The sequence below is a fragment of the Eschscholzia californica genome, unplaced genomic scaffold (genome assembly GCF_041429995.1).
Source record: "Eschscholzia californica isolate CP2 unplaced genomic scaffold, dmEscCali1.0.p SCAF_2, whole genome shotgun sequence".
Lineage (NCBI taxonomy): Eukaryota > Viridiplantae > Streptophyta > Magnoliopsida > Ranunculales > Papaveraceae > Eschscholzia > Eschscholzia californica.
The window spans coordinates 51,391,569-51,418,750 of NW_028238309.1; the positions used below are offsets into that span (position 1 = coordinate 51,391,569).

Here is a 27,182-nt window from a genome sequence, read left to right on the forward strand (position 1 = left end):
TGGTAGCATACTAGCAGTCAGACATTATGCTAAAATAACAGTATATACAATAAGTTATATCGATATATTTCAATTACGGTTTTTGGTATAGTTGGAACTGCATATTCTTTTACCTGGTCCCTGGTATCAGTTTCAAATGCGACCGGACACCCTAGACGTATAAGGTGTAAGATGGGTGTAAGAAGTATAAGGATGCAGAATACTCCTACATTTCTTACACCAATCTTCAACTCATCAGGATGAACCTGTTGATAGAAACGCCATCCATCAATTTCGTGTGGCTTGCTTCTTTTCTTTTTACCTCCACAGACAACTGGTAGTAAGAAAACTAGGGCTGTCTCAGTTTGCCTCATCAACCCGAACACATCAGCGCAAACATATCTTAACATTCTCTTGGCCGAATATCTTTCACTTCCTCTCAACCGAATATTTCTCATTTCCTCTCGACCCGATAATTTCTCTTTTGTTTGTAAGACTTCTCGACGCTCTGTACCGAAGTTTAGAAGTCCAAATCATCATATCCATAATTTATTAACATGAAACATAAAGGACGAAACTTTCTCAATCCTTTATATTCATGTCGTGAGATATTCGTCGAGAAAACATAGATTTATGTAGTTGTGCGCTTCACTGGATATGTAGATGGCTGAAAAATGAGGACTTCAGATCTGAAACAAAAGAAACATAAAAAAGGATATAGATCAATTAGCAAAATATCAAATAAATCATTCACTACAATACTTCATTCTGATTTTATTTAATTTTTTGGATTATAAAAGCGTTAACCGAAACAAATATAAAAACAAGCTAAACAAATATAAGAACAACGTAAGTTATCGATGTTGATAGTTAATCAATGTCACAAAATTTATACATTTTGGACATATCATTTATCAATGTCATTATAATGCTCATAAAAAGTAAGCGAAAGGAAAATAGATCCAACAAGTAGATTAATATTGTTACTGAAGCATGAAAAGTTAACCAAACGAGTCTTGTTCGTCTGTTAAGTCCAGATGCAATTATGCAAAATGTCTGCATCAATGGAAACATCGTAGAAGGAAAGATTAGGTAAAAGAAGACATTCACATAATAGTTCTTTTATTACTTTGTCAATAAAATGACAGTGACTTTATAACTACATATTTTTGTCCTCGTACTATTGAAATCATCCACAATAACTTGCAATTTATGACTACGGCTAAAACTAGTTGTCTTAAGGACTAGTTGGGGAGTAAAACAAAAGCATAATAATCAAAGAAAAGGAATTAAACGTCGAGAAGAAATGACAAAGACAAAGTACCAAACTAAAATCAGGATGACTATAAAATATGTGGGTTTTCGTTTAGAAATCATATCATATCTCTAGTTACACTAGTACGGATTAAAATGTAAGTATAAACTAGTAAATTAGTAACATACCAACATCTACGGGTCTTTAGAGAGATACCAGCTATATAGAGAAATGAATAGCGGATATTCGAAGAATCATGAGGCTAAAATCTTATTATAAATCTACGGAAGGAAGAAAGATACATGTTTTACAAGAACGTTTATTCGAGTTTATATTCATTATAAGCTAACAGAAAATATAATGTGACACTTCAATCCCCTTGCTATCATTAAAATCATCTCACAAATCAACTACATACCCAAACATTATATTCATCAATTTATTGTATTTACGGAATTTATACCTCCAGATCCAAGCAGCCCACTTCCACTAGTGGCATATACATTGGAAGGATCGACCATTAGGGACGAAGATGAAGCCCAATTCCTCCCACCACCATCACCACCCTCACCACTCAAATGCAACTTAGCTATATCAGGGAGACCCTTGTCTAAATTAAGTCCTTTATTATATAGAAATCCTTTGAAAACATGGCCACCGATCTTTACAATCGCTTGGTAAGCTATCTCATCTTCCCCATCGCTAATCGAAGTAACACGAACACACTTGAAAGATGCAGGTGCTAGTACTTGCCTCGGCAATGCCTCCCGGAAACTTGCATCTATAGATCATCATTCAAACTCACATTTAATTCAAATACCATCTATATCTATACGCACACACACACACACATTTATATAGCTCAGACAAATATATCTAGTAAAATTTTCCATTGGATTACTGCCTTATCGACACGACCACCGTCTATAAACACAACCATGGCATAGTTTACCGAGGTAAACCCACACATGGTGTGATTCATACTTGAGCTTGTTATGTGTTCATCGTTGCATTGGCACGACAGTATTGACCGCGCCCGGGCCTAATATACCATATATATATATATAGTGAGAGAGAGAGAGAGATAGAGACCTTGATGATGACTAGAAGTGGTATCAACACTTCTAGGGGGAGTGGAAGTTGAAGTATGAGAAGGAGTGGTACTTGTTTGAGATGTGACAAGTCTTGGTTTTTTCACAGCAGAAGTAGGCCCACAAGAACCGCCACCACGGCCAATGCTGCCAGCGCCACCACCGGCATCAGGTTGATCAGCAGAGGCAACAGGGAGACGATCACGCCTCCGAGCAGCCGAGATCCAAGTACTCTTAACATGAGTAGAACAATCATACCCATGACTCTTACAACAAGTTCTACAACGACTATGACTACAATCCTTCTTAGCTTGGTTACCACAATCTTGACAAGTTCTAGTTGAAGCAATACTAGGGTTATTATTATTGATAAGATTGGGAGAATTTTCTTGATTAATCAAGAAGGGTTTTTTATTTGGGTAATTATTGATGTTTTGCCACAACTGAGAAGACCCATCACCACAAGGTGTTGTTGATGATGAAAGAAGAGGTATACCACCAATTCCCAATGTGGTGGCGGAAGTTGAAGAGTTGTTGCCGTTGTTAATTGACTGGTGGTTGTTCTGGTTTTGGTGGTGGTGGTCGGAGATGAATGAATCATGATGAAGATGGTGAAATGAAGAAGCAGGGGCTACAAATAGAACGTCGCTGCGAAGACCCACCACACCCATTTCGTGTAAAACTGGAAGGTTGTAGTTAATTGATCGAACAGAAGATGACCAAATACCACCACCGCCGCCGCCACCACTGTTAGATCCTCCTCCACCGCTGCCACTTACTACTATTTGTGGTGCTACCGGAACACCAGCATCAACATCACCACCACCAGCAGAAGAAGGTCCGGCGTTAAAACCTAGAGATAGATCATCAGCAAGGCCATCAATTGAAGAAGAAGAAGCAACCCAATCTGTAAAAGCTCCGGAATCTGACGATAACCACCTAGTAGTAGCCACAACTACTACTTGTTCAAGCTTTAATACAGAGTATATATATATATATAGAGAGAGAGAGAGATTGGAAATCTAGTAGTGAAGGTGGTGATTTCTGGGGTGGGGATTCTTGTTTCAGTGGTAGTACTACTTCCTGTTCTTCTTCTTCTTCTTCTTATTTATCTGAGTATCTGATAACTGTTACTGAGGGAATTGATGAGGTTAAAGCCTTTCTGCAAAAGAAACCCACATTCAACAAGTACTGACTATGACTTGTCTTCCCACCACACATAAATACTGTTCGGAAAAATAACCTAATTAACTTGTTCAGGAATATGAAGATAAACGATGCGAAAGTAAAAGTAGAGACACCAAGATTATTTAACGTGGCAAAAAACCCCTCCAAACTAGAAGGTAAAAAACCACGGGACCTAGTCCAGAAATCTTCCACTATAATTAAATAATGGGTTACACAATTCTTCAAGATGTGTAGAAACACTCTTGGACAACTCTTCACCAAACCTATGGTGGATAAACTGAACAAAGAAACAAAGAAATAAAATCTCTTACTCCTTAGGATTTGAACAAATCCTAGATTACTAAAGGTTGAAGAAGATAACCACAAACTAAATTGCTTCACAAGATTAATAATCTTCTTTTCTTCAAACCAATATTCTGCTCTTTCAATCTCTCTTGAAAGAACCACTTCAGAAATCTCTCTTTCTCTGACTTCTCTTTGTTCTGGAAGTTGTTGTGTATAATCTCTTCCCTTTCATTCTCTTTTATAATGATAAATAGGGAGGTTTACCAAAAGAAATAGGAATTCCTTTTTAGGCTTGAAAAAATAGAAACTTCTATTTTTTTCCCAAGCAAGGAATAAGGGAAATCCTATTCCAACTAGGAGTCCTTTAATTATAAGGAGGGACCCCAACAAATACAACATAATTACCTGCACCAACAGCTACTATCTTTCTCTCTCTCTACACTCATCTCTCTCTCTCTCTCTCTCTAGAAGTATTATGTGGTTTGGTGATTCTATATGTATCTCAAGAGAGGAGGGAAAGAGAAAAGGTAAGTGGGGGTGGGCAGTAAAATGAGTGAGTGAGTGAACTATTTTAAGTGCTCCTAATAATCACTTCTTCTCAAACTTTTGCTTTCACTCATTTCTATTTGTTAATGGTCTGTCTGCCGCCCCATCCCCCAAAAAATCACAAGATTATCTTCTTCTTTTTTTCTAGAATTTTTCTATAAAAATCTACACCATATTATCCCTTTTTCTAGAATTTGATTCAATACTTATGTTATATTCTAATGACCATTATTCTTACTCAAAAAAAAAAATGACCATTATTCTTAAATCTCTTTTACTATTCTATTAGGAAGACTTTTGTAAACATATACTCTAATCATATTTATGTTTTCACTAACATTTGTTTATTTTAGGTACTTATACTTTTTTAAGTAACTAATGGAAGAGTAATGATGGGCCACTCCTCTATGTGATCCATCCATCTCTTTATTTTGGGTTATTTTCCAAATGACCCATAACTTTGTGATCAGCTTCCTGCCTGACCCACTACTTTAGCAATAATTCTTGTATAGCCCCTTTTTTCCGTTATCTTTAACTTTCTGTTACTCTCTCTCCTCCATCTCATTTTCTCTCTCTGCCACATCATTTCTAACACGCCACATTATCGTCTTCACTGGCAGGGGTCGCCGACCTTCAAACTTTTTTTTTCTCTCTCTTCTCTCTCTAGAACAAATCTAGAGAGAGGAATGAAAAAAAAAAGAAATTAGAGAGACAACAAAATTAGAGAGAAAAAAAATTTGAAGGTCGCCGGCAGGGGTCTTCCATCTTTCCTTTCCGTTCTCTACTTTGTTAAGTTAGTCGGTAGTACCTTACTATTAAGCTATTCTAGCCTTGTTATTTGGGCAATCTAATAGATTTGGTCTTTGTCAACAACAAAAAAAAATAGATTTGGTCCAGATAATAGTGCATCGTTTAGTATATGGGCAATCAAATACATTTAGAGAAGTAAATGTGTGGCTGAGATAATAGTGTGTAGTTTAGCATATGGAGTCCAGAAAAAAAAAAAAAATTATTGAAACATGGTACATTTCGGATATCATAAAATTCTCTTTTATTAGGTCTAATTACTTTGGATCCCCTAAGTCAGAGACATCAGACATGCCTCTTTTGTGGCACCCTGTTTTTTCAGCAAGTTCAATTTTTCCCCATTCATTGTCTCACTATTTTCTCTCCAGCTACAATATTGAAGGATAAACACAAAATGTATAGATAAAGATATTAAAACCAAATGAAGCAATTCTGCACATGATTTGGGATATTGAATTCACATTATTTTACATACAGACATGCTTCGACCAGTTTATTTGATACCTAACCAAGATCATAAAAACCCTTGGAGAATTCTACAAGGATGAACGAAATTGCAATGAACTTTCATCTCACCTGATTCCTGCCATTGCTGTAGCCTTCATGATCTTCAAAGCATTCAATTTGGTAATGGTTTCTTGAAAGATTACCATGGTTCAGAGAAATTTCCAAGAGAGTTTCGGCTAATTGAGGATTTAGTCCAACCTTCATCCATCAAAATGAGGTTCAATCGAATCAGTAATTTCTCCACAGCAGCAGTTTCCTCGTCTCTAAGTTTATCGGAGGTTTCATTTTGCTCGTTAGATTCCTCTGATGGTGAAGAATTTAGAGTTGAAGACTGATAAAGTTTTAGGTAATGAAGAGACTCCTCATAAAATCCACTATGATATAGAAGAACGCTGTAATCCCTCAGTTCATCGATGTCATGCCCCAGGAGGATAAGCCGCTCACAAGCTGCAAAATAGAAATAGAGTTTAAGTCCCAAGAGTATAACAAAACAAAGAGAATTCACAGAGGGATCCACATTATGTGTGTACCATACTAAGGTATTAATTTCCTTTCGCACATCATAGGGATCAAGTGGAAATTAGTATTTGAAGTCTTTAATATTGTGAACAAACCCATGTCATAACATCTCCCTAAAAGGCTAAAACCAGCAGATATTAGTAACAGTTGCCAAAGTCCCAAAAGTATGGAGTGAGAAATGGAATATACCAAGAACTCTGCTAAAACTTACAAGAAACAAACATTTATTGATTATTAGACGATCAAAACATAAGCAATTAATACCTGACACGAAACGGAAGTTTTATGCTGAGATACTTAGTCCCTTGTTAGCTTATGGGCAACGAGGACCTTCTAGATCTGGGTCATAACATAATACCTGTCTTACATATTGGCCAGGCATTTGGCTCTTAGATTGGTCAGGTGAGAAGCCTGGGGTGGGTCTAGGGCATGCTCGTGCCAAAGAGAAAGTTTTGTACCATGTAGAACTAGGTTAGTGGGTCTGGGTGGTGCCTAAATCGAAGACAATATGGGGTATTGAGACGTGTATTACATCCATACCAGATAAAGCACGCCGCATATCCCCCAATCTCACGCTAGTCCAAACACCACGTTCCAGCCTATGTTGAGCGGCTTTAGCAGACGCACGTTCGAAGGCGCTGAATGGAAACAAGATAAATTTATGTTAATGGACAAGGACCAGAAAAAAAGGAAATAGTGGAGGCATTGCAATCCAACTTAAGTATTTTGCAAAAATTATAGAGAACATGAAGCAAAGTGAGATTGTTACAAGACCTTTCTTCTCCTGTGTTTGGTTCATCGATGCACTTGGCAGCACGTGCCGCTCTTAGGAATAAGCTCTTGGTAGGATCATGTTGGAATGGCCAGAAAGAATGTTTCAGATTTTTCAAGATCTACACATGAACATAGAATAAGCCCCAAAACAAGTTTTTAAGCAAAAAATCCATGAAGAAAAGAATAACACAGTAGAAATTACAAAGAAGATCAACATATAGTACGAAAAATCTATTGCAAGAAGAGCAAGGAATACCCAAAATTGATGATACTCTGGGCAGAAAATTTGCACATACCTCCACTAGGAGGGCCTGTGTCGTCAATATATGTGGTTGATCAGAGACCTTACTTTTCTGCTTGTCAAACCCTCTAGGAAGACTATCAACGTCATGAGGAAAGTAAATCTCAGCATCAAAATTCAGAACAGTCCATAGACGTAGCATTTTTAGTATTTCGGAATAAATTAGGGCAAGCATAGCTGCAGAGCCTGAACGACGCGTCAAGACCTGTTAAGAATGTCACCATATACAAGTGACAACTAACTCTTGGATAAATAAAGTAATAGTCTAGAGAAACATACCGAATTGAGATATAAAGCATTTGACTCGTGCAGGTTTTGGACATTGGCCCTCCGGAAACCCTGTAAAAGATGAGACCATATAGTAGATAACTAGAAGCAATACATTGCAAGGAAATAACTAATCGGACTATGTTACTCAGTCCCTAATTTCTTCTACCAGATGCCCGAATGAAGTATGGCATCTCAAGAAATACAAAGACTAAACCTTAAATGTATCAAGTCATGATGTTGCTGGATCACCCTACACATAAATTTGGTGTGGGTCTGGTCTTGGCCCTTCCTTCCCCTAGTGGTCTTGGATCTCTCTCACCTCAAACTCGCTAATGAGGTGAGGCTTTCCCTCACACTTATAAAGTGACAACCACCCCCTCCTACAACCAACATGGGACTAACTATGACATTTGGTACCGGAAACTAGAGCTAAGTAACCAACACTAGGAAATAACTCAAAGAACAGAGCGAAACTTCATGCTGATAATATATCCACAAAATGGAGGGGGGAGACTTTGGTTCAATCTATTTCTTATAAGAGTTAGACTAGCTAGTTTCATCAATCTACAAAATGGTAATCGACATCGACGAATATCTACTATTACACTATGAACTCTTAACACCAGAAATCACACTAATGGGTTCAAGTTATGATTTTGCTTCTAAATCTTTGATTAAATTTTTTTTTTTTTTTTGTAGAGGGAAAGAAAATGAAGATTACCCTGTGACTGTACAGATACTTATCAAGATTCTCCAAGAAAACTTCAGGAGATGATCTAATTGAGGATTTATAAGTCCTGCAGAATCCCATTGAAAGATCATCAAGTCTTTGGATGAATGAATCAATTGGAAGAGGAACAGATGAATGAGAAACCAATGAATCATCTTCAGCAGCAATATGAAGAGCTGTTTTAGCCAAATTAATCTTTCTATTAATGCTAATACTCGTTTGTTTCTCAATTTCTGTTAACCCTAGAATCTCAGAACAAAAATTCTCTCTCGCTACCTGTTCAAAATTTCTCATCAATCAATCAATTCAAATCAAATCAAATAGTTAAATAGAATCAAAACTAGAAAGAGAAAATGGGTGACATTATTAGTACTTACTCTTGCATGGGTTGTGTTGAGTCCGGAAGCATCTAGGGCATCATGAAGGACGAATTTGAAGTCATGGGTAGAGGTTAATTTTTGGTTTCGACAAATGAAACGAAGAAGATGAGGGGAACATGAAGAAGAAGAAGAAGAAGTGGATCGAGTACATGAGAAGATAGAACTTGAAGAAGAAGAAGAAGAAGAAGAAGAGAATGATAGGAAGGATGATGAACCAGTAGCTACTGAACAACTCATTCTCGAATTCTTCTTCTAGGGCAAAGCTTTTCAATGGAAGATAAGGAGGCGAAATTGAGCTATCTCTCTCTCTCTCTCTAGACCTGATTACCTGAACCACTGGAAATACTGGAAATAGGAGGAGAGAGAAACGGTTTATCTCCCGGGCAACGACAGGTCTAAACTAAACATGGACACGCCTATGTTACGCGAAGCCTTTGCGGCACGAAAATGGCACGGCTCGAGTAGAGCCACATTTGAACGAGACGGACCCATTTCTAGGTCGAGTATAAGAACCATGTGTATAGAACGACATGATCCTATTTTTGGGTCGAGTACACGATCCACGTCTGAATGACACAACCCAATTTCTAGGTTGAGTATATGAGCCACGATTGAACGAAATGACTCATTCTGAACTCAAATGTGCAGTTATCAAACGAGACGATTTAGGGAAACCATTCGACAATGACCGCAAAGTGGATGGAACACGGTCAATTTGTAAAAGCTTTTAAAGGCTCGAGTTGCTAAGAAATAAGTTTTTTGGATCAAGTGTGTCTGTGAGGAATCTCACGTGCAAGAGATTCTCTGCTCTCATTAAAATACCTTTGTTCGCTCGTAGCTCATTCAAAATAGGGAAACAATCGACTCTTTCACCTTTCTTAGAGCACTATAACTTTTACAAAGTGCAGGGTTAGAGATAGACAGTGTGGTTATATTAAATCAATTTTGGCAAACATATTGTTGAATGAGTTTCAACCACCAAATGTCATTTAGTAGACCAAGATTAAATTACACAACTAGAATCAAATTGGTCATGGTTCATGATAGAAAGAAAGTATTTTTCTAGGGGACTCCTAGGTAATCATCGAGCAACTTCAAGGCTAAAAGGTAATGCTCACCGGGAACCTTTTTGACTTACAATTTTTTGTTTTTTTGAAATGTCAACATATTTTAAAGTATATGATTCTGTATCTTGAACTCTTGATCTTGGAAGTGGAAACCAACTTGGTAACTACACCAACCAAAAGTTATTGAATTTTTGAGTTGCAACTTTCATTGATCGTATTTTCTTGTTTTGGATCATTCCCCTCTCGAATCAATTACCCAAGATCTACTCAATCAATTAACAATCCATTACTCAAAAATCAATTAACAACAAAACAAAGAGAGAACCTCAAATGGACTGTCTTGAGTTTCTTATCCAAACGTGAGTATGTGACCAATTAACCCTATCATCCTATTCCTATCTCATACCTTCTAAATCTCTCCTCTCCAAAACCATCAACTAACCCATCCCCCATCAGGGTCTCACAGCTAAAAACATACCCAGACCAACAAAGTATGAACTCCATTGAAACACATCTGAAGGTTGGTTGAACTATAGAACATGAGAGGGTGCGCAGCTTCATACAGTGTGCACACACTTCCTGAATCTGCTTTTCTAAGAAGAAGAAATAGGGCTTCATCTTCACTGTGCATCAATGGCAAAATTACAAGTATAAGTTGCAACCCACATTTCATTCCACTTTGTCTAAGCTTCAAAACCTTCTTCACTACTTCTCAATCGACAAAAGAGAACAAATTCAAATGTGGGTCTTCATTTTCTCTTGATTCTAATAATGGGTTTGAATCTAATTCCCCTTTTGATGAAGAAGAAGAAGATGAAGATTATGATTATGATGAAGATGACTTCATAGTTGTTAATTTCTACCAGTTTGTGTATATTCAAAACCCAGAAGATGAAGTCTCAAAACATCTCTCTTTTCTTCAAGGTTTTAACATTCATGGTAGAATTTACATAAATGAACAAGGAATTAATGCTCAATTTAGTGGTCCAGTTAGGGATTCATTAAGGTATGTTAAATGGTTAAAACAAGATCCAAAATTTTCTAATATTTTTGTACAAATTTCTCCATCATTTGATTCACATGCTTTTCCAAGATTGAAATTGAGATATAAACCTTCATTAGTTCAATTTGAAGGAGGAATTTCTAATCTTCCTTTACTTGAATCATCAATGAGAGCAATCCCTTTGACACCAAATGAATGGAAAGAGAAATTATTAAGAAATTCTGATAAGGGTTTTGTTTTGTTAGATGTGAGGAATGGGTATGAATGGGATATAGGTCATTTTAATGGAGCTAAAAGACCTAATGTTGATTGTTTTAGAACTACTTCATTTGGGTTATCTGAATCTGATTACATATCTAAGTTATCTAACTCAATTGTGGAATTAGATGATCCTTTGTTTGGTATCGATAAAGAAAAAACAGAAATTTTGATGTATTGTACTGGTGGAATTCGTTGCGATGTTTATTCGTCGATTCTTAGACAAAGAGGGTACACAAATTTGTTTACTTTAAAGGGTGGTGTTTCAAATTATCTCAAGAATGAAGGTTCTATTGGGTGGATTGGTAATTTATTTGTTTTCGATTCACGTTTATCTCTTCCGCCTTCTGCTTATAAGACCGAGGCTTTTGTAAATGGAGGAGAAGGTGAGAGTGACGATGGCAGTAAGTTTGCAAGATGTTATATATGTGAGTTACAGAGAGTGAATGAATTGAGGCATCGGAATTGTGCGAATCTTGATTGCAATTTGTTGTTTTTATGCTGTAAGAATTGTATGGAGCAATTAAGAGGATGTTGTTGTACGAATTGCACGTCTGCTCCTAGGCTTAGACCTGTTTTACCAGGGCACCAGAGATACAAAAAATGGCATATTTATAGGGACTCAGAGTTGCAAAAGGATTCGGTATCTTGACGAGAAAGAATAAAAATGTCAGATGAAAACTATTAGGTAACCTTTTGATTTTGTTACTCTTTGAATTGTATTCTTCAAAGAAAAACTTCATTATATTTCATTCATATAGTATAAATGTTTTTGTATCTTTTTGTGCTTGTGTTTGTAGTAAAAGCCGTATCTTCAATTCCGTAGATTGTTTCCTTAAGTTCCACCAGAACTGCAATCAACTGGTTGAACAAATTTAACATGAATGCTGATACGTGTATTGATATCTGACACTAGTGTGAGGTATATACAATAACGTAGAAAACTCCCCAAAACGAGGATATGGGCATATAGACATATTTTGTTGTTTCAATGGATAGATCTTTTTCTTTCTTACTACCATTTTTTTCCTTTTTGGATCAATAATTGTTAGGTTATATGCAAAATGACATGAAACATAGTCGTAGTTTATGGTCCTAACACGATTATGGGAACTACATTATAATATGATACGGTGTGAGAATAGTCCCACACGGGAAAGGGTATAGTCTCTTACCGAGAAGATAATGTCTATGTCATCTCCATTCATTGCCAATAGGTTTGGAGTTGGATGACCACAAACTTAACGTATGGTTTATAACCCACATAAATGATTGCTAGTATCTGATTATCCGACATGATTATATGTACCAGACATGGAAAACATATATTAAAAGCGGTATCAATGTAGGGTTAAAAAACAGGGTACAGTATTCCTGTCCTTGCTCTTATCTAGCATGCTAGATTCATGGCCACTCGCAACACTTTCTTGGTAGTTGGTAACTATATTTTGAACACGTAATTGTTCTAGATGTATCACTGTCTCTGATCCTAATCGACTTTACTACATAAAATGAACTACATGCACCAACATGAAAGACTGCAGAATCAAAAATCCAGATGCTTTGCCAAGCGATGTGGGACTACTGGGCATTGATCCATATCAATGCTATGTTTAACATTAGAAAGAAACAAACAAGAAAAATAAAATGCGGGTAGCTTCACAAAATCCAGTTGATGGCAAACAAAGCGATCTCCAATTTTGGCTTTCTACATCTGATGAATATGTTTTTTTTTTCTTGAGACAGCATATCGTTTATCTATTCATTATAATTGAAGCTCACATAGATGGCCATGGTGAGGGAGTTAGGAAAGCAAAAAAAAACATTAGTCTTGTTCGGATTATTCCTAATGCCAGCTGCTAGTTATCTATTTACATAAAGGTAAGAGATTTAAAAAATTTAGCAGTCTGCGGAATTTGCTTATTGGTTGCTGAATTTGGTTTATATGTTGAGTGAGTCCCTTTCCAGTTGAATATGTGTGAAGCCACGATCCGGAGTCTTGCAAACTACTTTCCTGTCTCCTTCATCTATTGATCTGGTATAGGAGAGTGTTGATTCTCCTGTAATATCTGTGCCTGCATTATTATGTACCATGAATGCTGTCGAAGATACTTGAGAAGATTTAATAAAAGAATCATCATAAGAAGCCAACAGGGAGTCCAGTAGAGAAGATCGAACATTTAAAATTTCGGTGATATTGCATTTTAACTTATGAAGATTGAGTTGGAATGGAACTCAAAGAAGGCGTGGGCCGATGAATGAGGAATTTATAATAAGAAGTCATCAAGTCACTGTATAAGTTTTTTTTTTGTTGAAAAGCTAGGAATAACATTATGGTTTTATAATTTCCTATTATCCCCAAATTTTGGGTTTTATAATTTTCCTTCCTTTAAAAAATTCTGGGAAATTTCTCCACTATTTTTCGTGGGCCGTGAAATTTTTCGCTCAAAAATAATTTCCGGCACGGTTGTAGAATTTAAAGACAACTTCTACGATTGATAACACACATGCTAACTTGTAACATTTCAACTAGTATATTTCATATGAGGTGGTTAAAACAAGTCATCAGATTCGAACTAATGACCTAATTACACAAAAAAGACATATATTTCCAAATTACCATGCACAAAAGCTGAAGAGTTTTTGTGTCACAGAAGTGATGAATCGAAAATAAGCATGTCTCCAAGATTGCTTCCATAATAACACCCCACAGAAACCCCAAAAACCTGTTACAAAACCCACTCCTGCACTAATATAAAACCACTTCATCTCAAGCCAATCATCATCGTCCTCGCCATCAACATCTTGTTTTCCTCCACCATATGCTGGTGGTTCAGCTTGTTCATTGCAGTTATTGAGTGGACTACCACAAAGTTCAATATTACCAACATAACTCAGTTCAGTAAAAGTTTGTAATTGGGTACTAGTAGGAATTTTTCCTGATAAGTTATTATATGACAAGTTCAAGCGATTCAGAGAATGTAAATCTGCAATGCTTTGAGGAATTACGCTAGAAAGTTTGTTGCTTGAGAAATCAAGAGATTCCAATGTGCTCATCTTTCCTATTTCGTCTGGGATCTTTCCTGTAAAATGATTCTCAGATAAGCTCAAATATCGTAACTCGTGAAGTGTTGTTAGATCATGTGGAATCTCCCCGGTTAAATTGTTTGTAGAAAGATCCATCATTGTAACAAGTCTAAGAGTCTTACTATACTCATATTGTATTCCTTTGGTCACCAGTGAAGCGGTTTCGTGATAGGCTCCATTAATGGAGATGCTAAAATCGTCCATCGGTTCTTGCTTCAAGGCCATGGCACTTAAATTGCTGAAACATCTTGGAATTAATCCTGATAAGTTGTTATCAGCGATATCCAGTATTCGTAATGAAGTGAGGTTACAAAGTGCTTCTGGAATACCACCACTAAACTTATTTACGCGCAACTTAAGAAGTATAAGCTTCGCAAAGTCTTCTCCCAGCCATGTTGATATGCTCCCACTGAATTTATTATCACCAAGATCAATCGCTATTAAATCAGTACAGTTTCGCAATGACTGAGGTAGTTCACCGGATAGAGAATTATTACCCAAATGCAAGGATTTTAAATAAAGTAAAGAACCAATAGAGCTTGGAATTTTTCCTGTTAACTCATTACTTTCCAACTTTAGCAATGCCAAATACGATGCGTTAAACCAACATTCTGGAATCTCTCCAGAAAGAGCATTGTCTGAGAGATCAAGAATTTCTAATCTATCCACTTCGCCAAACTCTGGATGACATCGGAAAGAGGATATAGGACCAGATAAGGAGTTGTGAGAAAGATCTAGCAGTGAAACATTATATACACGAGGTAGTGGCCCGGTAAAATGGTTGGAACTCAAGTTTGCATATACGTAAATCGAGAAACTCATATTCAGGAACTTTGGAAATTCTCCAGTGAGTCGATTTTGGGCTAGATTTAAATGTTCCATTCGAAAAGACATGTCCCAGAACCAAGAAGGAACCATGCCTGAAATTCTTGTGTTGGATAAATCAATATATGTTATTTTTTTTTGAGTTTTTAACCATTGAGGAAATCGAGGCCCTATGTGACAATTGCTACATGATAATCGTTCGAGTTGAAAGGGAGGTCTCGAAGCAGAGCTGTAATTTAACTTCAAATACACTGAATCAATTTCTAATCTTTTTAGTCTTCGGAGATTGGCGAAGTGAACTTCAGTTACAACGCCCTGTAATTTATTATCAGAGAATATGAATGTTTCCAAACTTGAGAGATTCCCTATTGTTTCCGGCAATGATCCATTCAATTCATTATATTGAAGTTGTAAATCCCTTAACAATGATAATCTCCCTAACGACGAAGGAATTGAACCAGAAAAGGAGTTATCATTGAGACTGAGGTATTCGAGATTCTGTAATTTCCCCAATTCCTCAGGCAAAGGGCCAGAAAGTTTGTTATCTGTTAAATACAACAACTTCAAACTACTGGTGATACATCCAGATGAATTTACTAAAAATCCAGATATATCTCCAAGGAGTTCGCAATATGACAAGTCTATCATCTGCAGTTTACACAAATTTCCTAATGTACTAGGTATCTCCCCTTCAAATTTATTGCCCCCTAATTGCAGTATCTTCATTGAAGTGAGATAACCAATATCTTTTGAAATCGTTCCGTAGAAATTATTTCCACTTAGATAAAGTTCTTCAAGTCTAGTAAGATTATATAACCATGCAGGTATTTCCCCTTCAAAGTGGTTAATGCATAATTGCAGTCTCTTCATGGAAGTCAGATAACCAATATCTTTCGAAATCGGTCCGTAGAAATGATTGTAACTTAGATCAAGTTCTTCAAGACTAGTAAGATTATATAACCATGCAGGTAATAATGAAGAATTCATGTTGTTATAAGAAAGATCGAGAATTGAAAGAGATGTAAAGTTTATGTGTGGAAGAGTTGGTACTATGGATGAATCTAGATGACAGTTAGCTAGACGTAACTCGACTAAAGATGGGAGCATGTTAATCACATGTAGCCACTTATGAGTTACATTGTCTAAGTTCAGGTAACTCATGTCAAGATGTTGGAGAGAAGAAAGATGAGAGAGCCATTGAAGATCACCAACATCTAGCAGGTAGTTGTTACTAATATCAAGAAAATGAAGATTGGATAAGTTTCCAAGTTCCTGAGGAACTATTCCACCAAAACCTGCTCTATGAAGATCGAGATATCTCAAATTATGGAGGGAGCCCAAGAAAGAAGGTATACTAATATCCTCAAATTCATTAAAACTTAAGTTTAAATGATATAAATGTTTTAATTCAAGCAGAGAAGAATTTAACTTACCACCTAGTGATAAGTCTTGAAGATGAAGTTCAACAACATTTCCCGTTTTCGGATTGCAAACCACTCCTGTCCAATTACAACATTCTTTACCATCCCAAGTAGATAACACATTCTTCTTATAATAACTATTTCCATTTTCATCCAAATATGAAGTATTTAAATCTTGTCTGACGGACAACAGAGCTCGTCTCTCCTTTTCCTTGCAAACAAAACCAAAACTGAAGTTGTTGTAATCTGGTCTGAATAATAAAAATGAAGCAAGAAAGAACATTAGAGAAATAGATCTCGACTCCATTATTAAGTAATGAAATCAAAACTAGAAATTAACTGTGTTTTTCAAAAGGAACTGTTAATATATATATACACAAACATACAAAAATCTAAAGCTTTTGGGCGTGGTAGGATCTCTCCTACTGTATTACATTTTTCAGCTGAATTGTCAATGTTTGAGTCAACAAGACCTTCAATCAGTAATTAGTCTCAAGACTCTGCTTTCTTTACAACCAATCAATTCTCTGTGGGGCATAATATTTTTAAGATGTTATGGCCACAAAGAGACTAATAAATAAGTATGGGTCCATTGGAACTTGGGAAGTCTTCAGACTTTTCTACCTTGTTAAGTTTGATTGTTCATGGGCCCTCTCAATGGGTTTGATTTGCCAACAACTACTAGCTCAGTTGCTATCGCATTTACCCCAAAATTCTAGTCTCGGTTCACAACGAAGGTGTAATATATGATTTATTGGACTTGGGTTATTAAGAACACAAATGATGGACTATAGGGTAACGTGTATGGCCCTTACGGGTTTGACACTAACCGAAGCTATGACATTGTAAGTTATGACAATGACCGAAACTTTTTCTTTTGTTTGATAGGATTTATTATGTCATCTTTATGTAGAAATGTCAATGCTAGTAAGGAAGACTCGCCGATATTAGTTGTGTTTTCTTTCGCTTGTGTAATCTTAATAGAGGCATATTAGTACACCATTAGGCCAGGCGTGTTTGAAGGGGCTTGACCTGTTTAGTTTCCCCCTAAAAAATATGGAAGTTTTAACTCTTTATGAAAAAAATGTGATGTAGTATAAGCATCAAAAGCGTACGTTTGCAAGTTCATCCCTCTGCCTCCAATTTGTTTTAAATGGATCATTATTACCCAGAACTAGTAATAAAATAGTAAACATTAACTATGATCAATCAATTATGTAGCTTAGTCCTTACCCTTATGAATTTGGGAATCGATAGTGATCTCCATTTTTTATGGACTCATTATTTCTAAGTGTAAACTTGAGCTAGATTATAATTCTTGAGTAAATGAGTCATTCCAGTATAATTGATTGTAGACTCTTTAAAATCTGTAAGATTTTCTAGTCTGTTAAATTTTGTTATTAAATCCTTTCAATGGGTTATGTTGAATTCAGAATTTTCTTTTTGTAATTCTTTCACTTGTTTATTGAAGTCTTTTAGACTATTCACAATAAACGGTTTAAAATGTATTTTGTGTCTTCTTCTTTGTGTAGAAATTTCAATGCTAGCCAGTCACCAAGACTTCTACTCATAATTGTTATGAATATTGAGGCCAAACAGATCAAATTATTTTGGATGCAAATTAGTTTGAATGAGTCTTTTCGATCACGACCGATGATTTTGTGCACAACTAATTAATTTGCCTAGAGTATCAGTACTAGATGTGTGGAGCTAAGTTAATATTTTGGTTGATGAATTATCTCCTAACTTATTTTAATTGTTAGATGTCTTTTTTTTGTGGTTTAACTTTCTTCCTTGCATTATCTTAGTTTTTTTTTGGTGAAACATTATCTTAATGGATAGTAAAGACAAAATAGTACACAAGATAAGTGAAGAAGAGCGAAGAGCGTGTTTGAAGGGGCACACAAATGTGCAATGGGAAGTTTTATAAGGTCTCCCCAATTTTGTTAAAAGGCCTCCCCATGAACCATTTTACTTGCTAAATTATCACTAAGGGGTGGCCTTTTAACAAAATGAGGGGGCCCTATAAAATCTCCCATGTGCAATATGCACCTTGAACAGCCATGGGTCCTCCAAACTAGGAACTTCAATATAAGAGAGTAATAAATAAGTGTGGGTCCATCAAAACTTGCAAAGATTGAGACAATAAAATTAGTCGGAGACTTTTCTCAAGTCTTCTACCTCGTTAAGTTTGATTATTCATCAACCCTCTCAATGGGTTTGATTTGCCAACAACTGCTAGCTCAGGTTGTATCACATTTACATCAAAACCCCAGAGATCCCAAGCTCGATTCACAATGTAGATAGAATATATGATTTATTGGACTTTGGATATTAAAGATATAATGACGCAACGGAAAATTTTGAAAAGCTTTAGATCTTTGTCTAAAGTCTATAGAACCAGAACTAAGAAGATTTAAACTTAAATACTGAACTTTATCGGTTAAACTTGATGTAACACCCCAAGTCCAGATTTATTGGGCTAGGAATCAAAGTTCTATTACAATACAAATGAGACATTAAAGGTGGAACATCATTCCAAATTATATCTTCATCTTGAATCCTAGTCCATTTTGCTAACTTGTCTGCTGGAAGGTTCTGTGATCGGTTGATATAAGCGACAAAAATGCGATGAAACCGTAGAAGTAATTTCCTCATATGTTGGATGTGATAGAGGGGTTGCCAATGCACGTTGCTTTTTTGCATCTTTAAGGTGACGAATGAGTTTTTTTTTGGTCACTTTCAATATTGACGTACTTGTATTTGTTATATGTTGTCCATTGAATACTCATTAGAATAGTTTATGCCTCGCTTTCTTCACTTGTTCGAGCTCTAGATGAAGAGGTTTTTGATATAATAAAATGGAGACTCTCAATGCACTATTAATAATATACACTTTTCTACCATACTTTGGTTTATCTGGAAAGTTAGACGCGATAGATGCTTCGAATATTCAATCACAACCCCAACTCAGGGTATAAAACATATTCTAGCATACCCTAATTATATTAGTAAACATTGCGTTTCTAAGACCATTCCGATCAACAAAAAATGGTTTTCCCTGCAGACTTGCATCTGAAAATTAATACTGGCGCATCATTCATCAAGATTAACATGATGAATAGATAAATGTCACTGTATAAGCTCCTTAAGAAGGAATACTCCATTTATCCCTTGTCCATAGTCTTTGTTAAAGCTCTGAATTTAACTAGAATCTTGAGCGTGAATTTTGCCGAATATGCGTCTTGAAAAAAGCATTAGCTCCATTGCATTTGATCTTATTAGTTAAAAATACATACTGCTGTTTTTAAGGTTTGGACACTGTTCAAATTTTTTTGTTTTCTCTGGAGGTGAACTCTTCTTTAGCAAATTCGAATAAACTAAATACAAAATATGAGGGAATTTGTGCAATTCTTATGTGCAAATACTATAAAGACTCGCATAAACCTGTCGAGGCCTATACTAACCTTGATTGGTACTTTTTTTTAATATTGACTACAATGGTTAATACAAAGGCATTGATACATCAGTGCGATGTAATAAGCATGAACATTATTGAATTACCACCGGCCTAAAGCCTAACGTAACTAATAGTCTAAAGCCCGAAGAAATTGATGGCCTAAAGCTCTAATATCATTTACTTCGTTCATTGTCCTTCTTGTGAGAAAAACATTCTCTGCTAACTTTTTTTCCCTTTTGAATAGGTGGAGGCTTGGGTATCGGAGTTCATTCTCGAATTTCGAGATCTATTGACCCAGTGTTCGTAGTCTAGCTCTCTCTCGTTTTTGTTTAACTTTCTCGATATGAGTGCTCCCTCGCAATCATTATAATTCAGGTTCACTGCTTCTGAGCCCAAAGATTACTTTGTTTATAAAGTAGTTCAATATTCCTGGATTTGCACTCCATGAGATCAAACTTGAGACCTTCGTATTGCGGAGTATATGCACTTACCAACTGGACTACAGTTGTTGGCCTTAATTGGTAACATTGTTAAGATACTTTTGGTATTCAACACTTGATTGTCCAAGTGGTTGATATTGTTGACATAAATTGAAAAATCCTTCAAGTCCCAGGTTCGGTACCTAGAGGAGGCGGAATGTATGGGTATTGAATTTTTTTAAAACTATATGGGTATTGAATTTGAGTTATCGTGTAAATAATGTTAAGGGTTATTCCCAAATAGCTCCCAACTTTATGACCAGTTTCCTGCCTAGCTCCGTACTTTATCAAAAATAACCAGATGACTCTTTTTTTTAGATTCCGTTATAACACCGTTACCTAGTCATCACTTCTCTCTAATCCAACTCATCGTCACTCTCTGCCACCTCTTCTTCTCGCCACCTCATCATCTTCACCAGAGAAAGTCGTTGACCGGTTAATTTTCCAGCAGGCAACCTTCAATCATCTTATACCTCACGTAACCGACTGACCTGTTTTACTATATAGGATTACAAAGAATTAGATTAGATTTTTGGTAGGGTGGCTCTATAGGCGTCCCCAATTATTACTTTGGGCGCCCCTTCATGGCGAAATTCGGAGGCTCTTTACCAATGCCCATCTAGAATTGCCCTCGTTGGTTTCAAGTAACTCAACCAGTTGGGATTTTTTTAAGTTCTAATTCTAATCAACACTACACCACCAATGGCCTCTGAAACCCTAGACTTAAACGAGTTAACTATTACCTCTTCTAATCAAAGTTCAGTTCAACGTAATGGCGATGAAGATGGTGTGCAAATTACATGTTTTTCTGAAGACATGAATAATACAACTTTCCATTTTCAGATCATTAAGCTTCAAAAACAGGTGATTATTGTTCACGTCTTCAATAATCGCTGGAAAGTTTCTTCCTTTTGCAGTTCTATTATGATACCCTAATTTTGGTTCTGCTATTTTTGCCCTAATATTATTAGTATTAAATGGGATTGCTTTAGAGTCTATTTAACTGATAGGTTATTCAACTACTGAACTTCTGAAGGAATTTAATCTTTAACATAATACCTGTTATTAAGATATTTGGCATGGATTCATTTGGGTAATTTGAATAGAGTAGATTCCAATTCAAAAGATGGGTTTAGGATTGATTAGTGGTTAGTTAATGTGTTTTAACTTCAGGTTTTAGGTTGCTAAATTGGGTTAATTCTTAGATTGTCAAACATTCAGTTACCTATTTGAAATTTGATTAAAAACTTAATTGAATTCCCTTTCCTTAATCAGTATTAGAAGTTTAAGGATATTAGAATGCTTACAAAATTAGAGCGACAGATTGATGGGTGGAAAATTCTCTTACCTAGGGTTGGAATGTCAAACAATTTCTATCTGTTTTCGTTCAAACACAACAGATTAAGATCGGATGAGGAATGGCTATGTGGGATGTGGATTCTACTTACTTCACCCTCCTTAGAACTTGAAGAATATAATGGGAGTGCGGGAAGTTAACCCTAATTGACGGTTCATTACCCAATAGAAATATGTCTACTGCACAAAATAGACATTTTCAAGGAGATGGTAACTTAGGATTTTATGTAAGATTCTAAAAATTCCAGATGAAAAAAACGAATCCTAAAAAATGACGGTTCATTACCTAATTGACGGTACATTACCTATATGGGTAAGTTACTTAAAGCTACCGTACATAATCCAAATGAAAAAACAATTCCTAAAAAATGAAACAAATCAAAGATCGGTTCTTTTAATCTAAGGTTATTGGATTGTAGGTAGGACTCGGGCTTGTCCATGGCTTTCTTCTCTAAGATTACTGTATTAGGTAGGAGCTGATGTCCATGAACTTATATGATTATTGTATAATTTGTATTTGATGTCTGTATGCATAGAGTTCAGTTCTTTCATCAACTCAATTGTGGGGGTAGTCATATACTTTTTTTTACGAGAGAGAGAGAGAGAGAGAGAGAGAGAGGGTAGTCATATAATCATACTTCACTTTAGATGATATCATGATAATAGATTTATCATTGTTTTTAGTTATTACGTCTACAAAATTTATTTTGCATTATTTCATCTGATTTTCCGATACCAATTTGACTGTAGATATATGCATGGATAGGTTGCAACTCGGCAAAAATTGGGCATTTATATGCAGCTGCCCCTACTAGACCTGTAAGTTGCCATTTCTATGGAGGCAATTCTGGAAGTGTTACAGCTTATGTCTCATAATTTGATTTCTAATCCCATATTGTTTGGTGCACGGTCAGAATAATGCTGTGAGCGTGACTTCCATTCTCGGAGGTGCCTCAGATAACACTGGTTCAAGTATTGCTCGCCGCGTAGGTATGCTTTGTATTTTACTATTCGGGTAGTCTAGACGATGAAGAGTTTGTTTCTAACTGATAATACTGATGCAAAACCACTCTTTTTTACAGCTCTGAAATCTGGACTAAATGTAGTTCTAGCCTGCAACATTCCCAAGAACAGCCCTTTGCTTGAGGTCTCTCTCTCTCTCTCTCTCTCTCTCTCTCTCTCTCACTCTCTCTCTCTTTATATAAATATATATATATATATATATATATATATATATATATATATATATATATATATATATATAGATATATGAAACACAATGATGTTCTTTTAGGCCTACCATAAACAACCCTAAGATTTTTATCTGAGCTTTTACGATCCAACTGTCTCAATTTACACGTCGACCCACAAATGGAGCTACTTCATTTCTGTTGAAAGATAAACGGAGCTACCTAACCCCATGGATGTATATCACACTGAGAATCAAAATTGTTGGGCTTTTGATTATTGATAGTTTCCGATGATATCATTATTTGATTTTTCAGGCGGACGCCGAGAGAATACTGGTACAGAAGCTTGCGAGTCTTGGATACACGAAACAAAAGCCTCATTATCAACCTTCCATTGTGCAGTAGTCTTGTGCCTTTTGATTCTTACAAATAACAGTATCAAAATCAATTAACAATAAGCAAAGATAGCACTATACGGCTCAAAACCAATTAATAATAAGCAAAAAAACCATCTCAAAACCAATTAAAGGGTCTTGACTCTTGAGGTTCTTATCCAAATGTGACCTATCATCCTATCTTATATCTTCTAAATCTCTCCTTTCCAAAACTCTCAGCAAAAAAACCCATCTCTCATCAGGGTCACACAGCTAAAAAACCACCAAGACAAGCAAAATATGAACACCATTGAAACACATCTGAAGGTTGGTTGAACTATAGAACATGAGAGGGTGCGCAGCTTCATACAGTGTGCACACACTTCCTGAATCTGCTTTCCTAAGGAGAAATAGGGCTTCATCTTCACTGTGCATCAATGGCAAAATTACAAGTATAAGTTGCAACCCACATTTCATTCCACTTTGTCTAAGCTTCAAAACCTTCTTCACTACTTCTCAATCGAAAAAAGAGAACAAATTCAAATGTGGGTCTTCATTTTCTCTTGATTCTAATAATGGGTTTGAATCTAATTCCCCTTTTGATGAAGAAGAAGAAGAAGAAGATGAAGATTATGATTATGATGAAGATGACTTCATAGTTGTTAATTTCTACCAGTTTGTGTATATTCAAAACCCAGAAGATGAAGTCTCAAAACATCTCTCTTTTCTTCAGGGTTTTAACATTCATGGTAGAATTTACATAAATGAACAAGGAATTAATGCTCAATTTAGTGGTCCAGTTAAAGATTCATTAAGGTATGTTAAATGGTTAAAACAAGATCCAAAATTTTCTAATATTTTTGTACAAATTTCTCCATCATTTGATTCACATGCTTTTCCAAGATTGAAATTGAGATATAAACCTTCATTAGTTCAATTTGAAGGAGGAATTTCTAATCTTCCTTTACTTGAATCATCAATGAGAGCAATCCCTTTGACACCCAATGAATGGAAAGAGAAATTATTAGGAAATTCTGATAAGGGTTTTGTTTTGTTAGATGTGAGGAATGGGTATGAATGGGATATAGGTCATTTTAATGGAGCTAAAAGACCTAATGTTGATTGTTTTAGAACTACTTCATTTGGGTTATCTGAATCTGATTACATATCTAAGTTATCTAACTCAATTGTGGAATTAGATGATCCTTTATTTGGTATCGATAAAGAAAAAACAGAAATTTTGATGTATTGTACTGGTGGAATTCGTTGCGATGTTTATTCGTCGATTCTTAGACAAAGAGGGTACACAAATTTGTATACTTTAAAGGGTGGTGTTTCAAATTATCTCAAGAATGAAGGTTCTATTGGGTGGATTGGTAATTTATTTGTTTTCGATTCACGTTTATCTCTTCCGCCTTCTGCTTATAAGCCCGAGGCTTTTGTAAATGGAGGAGAAGGTGGGAGTGATGATGGCAGTAAGTTTGCGAGAAGTTATATATGTGAGTTGCAGAGAGTGAATGAATTGAGGCATCGGAATTGTGCGAATCTTGATTGCAATTTGTTGTTTTTATGCTGTAAGACTTGTATGGACGAATTAAGAGGATGTTGTTGTTCGAATTGCATGTCTGCTCCTAGGCTTAGACCTGTATTACCAGGGCACCAGAGATACAAAAAGTGGCATATTTATAGGGACTCAGAGTTGCAAAAGGATTCGGTATCTTGACCAGAAAGAATAAAAATGTTAGATGAAAACTATTAGGTAACCTTTTGATTTTGTTACTCTTTGAATTGTATTCTTCAAAGAAAAACTTCATTATATTTCATTCATATAGTATAAATGTTTTTGTATCTTTTTGTGCTTGTGTTTGTAGTAAAAGCCGTATCTTCAATTCCGTAGATTGTTTCCTTAAGTTCCACCAGTACTGCAATCAACTGGTTTAACAAATTTAACATGAATGCTGATACGTGTATTGATATCTGACACTAGTGTGAGGTATATACAATAACGTAGAAAACTCCCCAAAACGAGGATATGGGCATATAGACATATTTTGTTGTTTCAATGGATAGATCTTTTTCTTTCTTACTACCATTTTTTTCCTTTTTGGATCAATAATTGTTAGGTTATATGCAAAATGACATATTGACATGAAACATAGTCGTAGTTTATGGTCCTAACACGATTATGGGAACTACATTATAATATGATACGGTGTGAGAATAGTCCCACATGGGAAAGGGTATAGTCTCTTACCGAGAAGATAATGTCTATGTCATCTCCATTCATTGCCAATAGGTTTGGAGTTGGATGACCACAAACTTAACGTATGGTTTATACCCACATAAGTGATTGCTAGTATCTGATTATCCGACATGATTATATGTACCAGACATGGAAAACATATATTAAAAGCGGTATCAATGTAGGGTTAAAAAACAGGGTACAGTATTCCTGTCCTTGCTCTTATCTAGCATGCTAGATTCATGGCCACTCGAAACACGTTCTTGGTAGTTGGTAACTATATTTTGAACACGTAATTGTTTTAGATGTATCACTGTCTCTGATCCTAATCGACTTTACTACATAAACCTAATCGACTTTACTACATAAAATGAACTACATGCACCACATGAAAGACTGCAGAATAAAAAATCCAGATGCTTTGCCAAGCGATGTGGGACTACTGGGCATTGATCCATATCAATGCTATGTTTAACATTAGAAAGAAACAAACAAGAAAAATAAAATGCGGGTAGCTTCACAAAATCCAGTTGATGGCAAACAAAGCGATCTCCAATTTTGGCTTTCTACATCTGATGAATATGTTTTTTTTTCTTGAGATTTAAAAATTTTAGCAGTCTGCGGAATTTACTTATTGGTTGCTGAATTTGGTTTATATGTTGAGTGAGTCCCTTTCCAGTTGAATATGTGTGAAGCCACGATCCGGAGTCTTGCAAACTGCTTTCCTGTCTCCTTCATCTATTGTCTGGTATAGGAGAGTGTTGATTTTCCTGTAATATCTGTGCCTGCATTATTATGTACCATGAATGGTATCGAAGATACTCGAGAAGATTTAATAAAAGAATCATCATAAGAAGCCAACAGGGAGTCCAGTAGAGAAGATCCAACATTTAAAATTTCGGTGATATTGCATTTTAACTTATGAAGATTGAGTTGGAATGGAACTCAAAGATGGCGTGGGCCGATGATGAGGAATTTATAATAAGAAGTCATCAAGTCACTGTATAAGTTTTTATTGTCGAAAAGCTAGGAATAACATTGTGGTTTTATAATTTCCTATTATCCCCAAATTTTGGGTTTTGTAATTTTCCTCCCTTTAAAAAATTCTGGGAAATTTTTCCACTATTTCTCATGGGGCGTGAAATTTTTCGCTCAAAAACAATTTGCGCTACCGTCGTAGAATTTTTTACTTGAGACCGAAGTTAGTGTTGCCGGCATAATCATTAGTGAAGGGAACAACGGAGTGAGGCATCTAGGTTCAATATGCAGACAAAATTTTTCCGACTCTAATCTTATCTTGAATAAACTCATTGAGATCTTCAAATGCAACACTATTAAGATCCTCAATTTAAAAGACATCTCAAATGCAACACCCTAAAAACTAAAAAGTTACTTACGACTCATTTTCTAAATGCGTAGTTTTCTTTGTAATATTGAGTGAAAAATTGAAGTCCTCGAGCGAAATATCAAATATTGAGTTTCTTTTTGAAACATGTATATTAGAATTAGATGTTGACACATCATGTTAAGATCTAAATTGAATTTTGTGTTGGAGAGATTTTATAGGTATTAATTGAAAGAGAAGATATGTTAATTTGGATAGATTGAAGAGTAAAGAGAATATGACTCATCCTTCTTTAGCCTAGATTTAAGAGCATCAGTAAGAAGGAAAGAATTTAAAGACAACTTCAATGATTGATAACACACATGCTAACTTATAACATTTCAACTAGTATATTTCATATGAGGCGGTTAAAACAAGTCATCAGATTCGAACTAATGACCTAA

General features: G+C 35.8%; 4 protein-coding genes and 1 pseudogene across 11 annotated transcripts; 2 read left to right on the top strand and 3 right to left on the bottom strand.

The window, feature by feature from the left end:
* Positions 1-4,475, bottom strand: LOC147558800 (protein LATERAL ROOT PRIMORDIUM 1-like). Its single transcript, XM_086660472.1, has 4 exons — positions 4,193-4,475; positions 2,327-3,551; positions 1,698-2,015; positions 1-668 (listed from the first exon to the last, which is right to left on the bottom strand). The coding sequence occupies exons 2-4, from the start codon at positions 2,994-2,996 to the stop codon at positions 628-630; spliced, it is 1,029 nt and encodes a 342-aa protein (XP_086516598.1). The 5' UTR covers positions 2,997-3,551; positions 4,193-4,475; the 3' UTR covers positions 1-627.
* Positions 4,476-5,530: 1,055 nt separating this feature from the next.
* On the bottom strand, positions 5,531-9,418 carry LOC147558801 (uncharacterized). 2 transcript variants are annotated; one of them, XR_015234432.1, is made up of 8 exons: positions 8,630-9,418; positions 8,244-8,528; positions 7,532-7,591; positions 7,248-7,457; positions 6,952-7,070; positions 6,718-6,815; positions 6,189-6,298; positions 5,531-6,105 (listed from the first exon to the last, which is right to left on the bottom strand). XR_015234432.1 is itself a non-coding variant. In XM_086660473.1 (7 exons), exons 1-7 carry the CDS (start codon positions 8,867-8,869, stop codon positions 5,798-5,800), a joined length of 1,320 nt encoding a protein of 439 aa, XP_086516599.1. In that variant the 5' UTR covers positions 8,870-9,418; the 3' UTR covers positions 5,531-5,797. The 2 variants fall into 2 exon arrangements, 1 of the variants encoding a protein (XP_086516599.1); XM_086660473.1 differs by lacking the exon at positions 6,189-6,298.
* A 279-nt stretch (positions 9,419-9,697) lies between these two features.
* On the top strand, positions 9,698-13,323 carry LOC147558802 (rhodanese-like domain-containing protein 8, chloroplastic pseudogene; annotated as a pseudogene). Of its 4 annotated transcripts, none has more exons than XR_015234438.1 (3): positions 9,698-11,648; positions 12,707-12,841; positions 12,929-13,323. The product of XR_015234438.1 is annotated as a rhodanese-like domain-containing protein 8, chloroplastic pseudogene, transcript variant X2 (transcript). The 4 variants fall into 4 exon arrangements; XR_015234440.1 differs by having other exon boundaries at positions 9,779-11,648; positions 12,738-12,841; XR_015234437.1 differs by having other exon boundaries at positions 9,779-11,648; positions 12,707-13,323.
* Positions 13,324-13,471: 148 nt separating this feature from the next.
* On the bottom strand, positions 13,472-16,600 carry LOC147558803 (receptor-like protein EIX1). Its single transcript, XM_086659112.1, has 2 exons — positions 16,309-16,600; positions 13,472-16,167 (listed from the first exon to the last, which is right to left on the bottom strand). Exons 1-2 carry the CDS (start codon positions 16,598-16,600, stop codon positions 13,577-13,579), a joined length of 2,883 nt encoding a protein of 960 aa, XP_086515238.1. The 3' UTR covers positions 13,472-13,576.
* A 4,242-nt stretch (positions 16,601-20,842) lies between these two features.
* On the top strand, positions 20,843-24,998 carry LOC147558804 (rhodanese-like domain-containing protein 8, chloroplastic). Of its 3 annotated transcripts, none has more exons than XM_086660482.1 (5): positions 20,854-21,096; positions 22,339-22,407; positions 22,503-22,578; positions 22,671-22,735; positions 23,094-24,998. In XM_086660482.1, exons 1-5 carry the CDS (start codon positions 20,935-20,937, stop codon positions 23,181-23,183), a joined length of 462 nt encoding a protein of 153 aa, XP_086516608.1. In that variant the 5' UTR covers positions 20,854-20,934; the 3' UTR covers positions 23,184-24,998. The 3 variants fall into 3 exon arrangements, with proteins under 3 accessions (XP_086516607.1, XP_086516608.1, XP_086516606.1); XM_086660480.1 differs by having other exon boundaries at positions 22,671-22,728; positions 23,567-24,998; XM_086660481.1 differs by lacking the exon at positions 22,671-22,735 and having other exon boundaries at positions 20,843-21,096; positions 22,503-22,622; positions 23,063-24,998.
* Positions 24,999-27,182: the final 2,184 nt, after the last annotated feature.

What these genes read in the sequence shown, in the direction of transcription:
- LOC147558800 (XM_086660472.1), bottom strand. Translation starts at nt 2,996, where the DNA reads ATGGGTGTGGTGGGTCTTCGCAGCGACGTTCTATTTGTAGCCCCTGCT. An exon ending in CACTTCTAGTCATCATCAAG is followed by an intron (nt 2,016 to 2,326) that starts GTCTCTATCTCT and finishes GATGATCTATAG; the next exon opens with ATGCAAGTTTCCGGGAGGCA. An exon ending in TGGGCTGCTTGGATCTGGAG is followed by an intron (nt 669 to 1,697) that starts GTATAAATTCCG and finishes CTTTTGTTTCAG; the next exon opens with ATCTGAAGTCCTCATTTTTC.
- LOC147558801 (XM_086660473.1), bottom strand. Translation starts at nt 8,869, where the DNA reads ATGAGTTGTTCAGTAGCTACTGGTTCATCATCCTTCCTATCATTCTCT. An exon ending in CCAAACACAGGAGAAGAAAG is followed by an intron (nt 6,816 to 6,951) that starts GTCTTGTAACAA and finishes GTTTCCATTCAG; the next exon opens with CGCCTTCGAACGTGCGTCTG. An exon ending in TATGCGGCGTGCTTTATCTG is followed by an intron (nt 6,106 to 6,717) that starts GTATGGATGTAA and finishes TCTATTTTGCAG; the next exon opens with CTTGTGAGCGGCTTATCCTC.
- LOC147558803 (XM_086659112.1), bottom strand. Translation starts at nt 16,600, where the DNA reads ATGGAGTCGAGATCTATTTCTCTAATGTTCTTTCTTGCTTCATTTTTA. An exon ending in TCTTCAAGACTTATCACTAG is followed by an intron (nt 16,168 to 16,308) that starts GTGGTAAGTTAA and finishes TTCATAGAGCAG; the next exon opens with GTTTTGGTGGAATAGTTCCT.
- LOC147558804 (XM_086660480.1), top strand. Translation starts at nt 20,935, where the DNA reads ATGGCCTCTGAAACCCTAGACTTAAACGAGTTAACTATTACCTCTTCT. An exon ending in AAGTATTGCTCGCCGCGTAG is followed by an intron (nt 22,579 to 22,670) that starts GTATGCTTTGTA and finishes TCTTTTTTACAG; the next exon opens with CTCTGAAATCTGGACTAAAT. An exon ending in ATTCCCAAGAACAGCCCTTT is followed by an intron (nt 22,729 to 23,566) that starts GCTTGAGGTCTC and finishes AAGGAGAAATAG; the next exon opens with GGCTTCATCTTCACTGTGCA.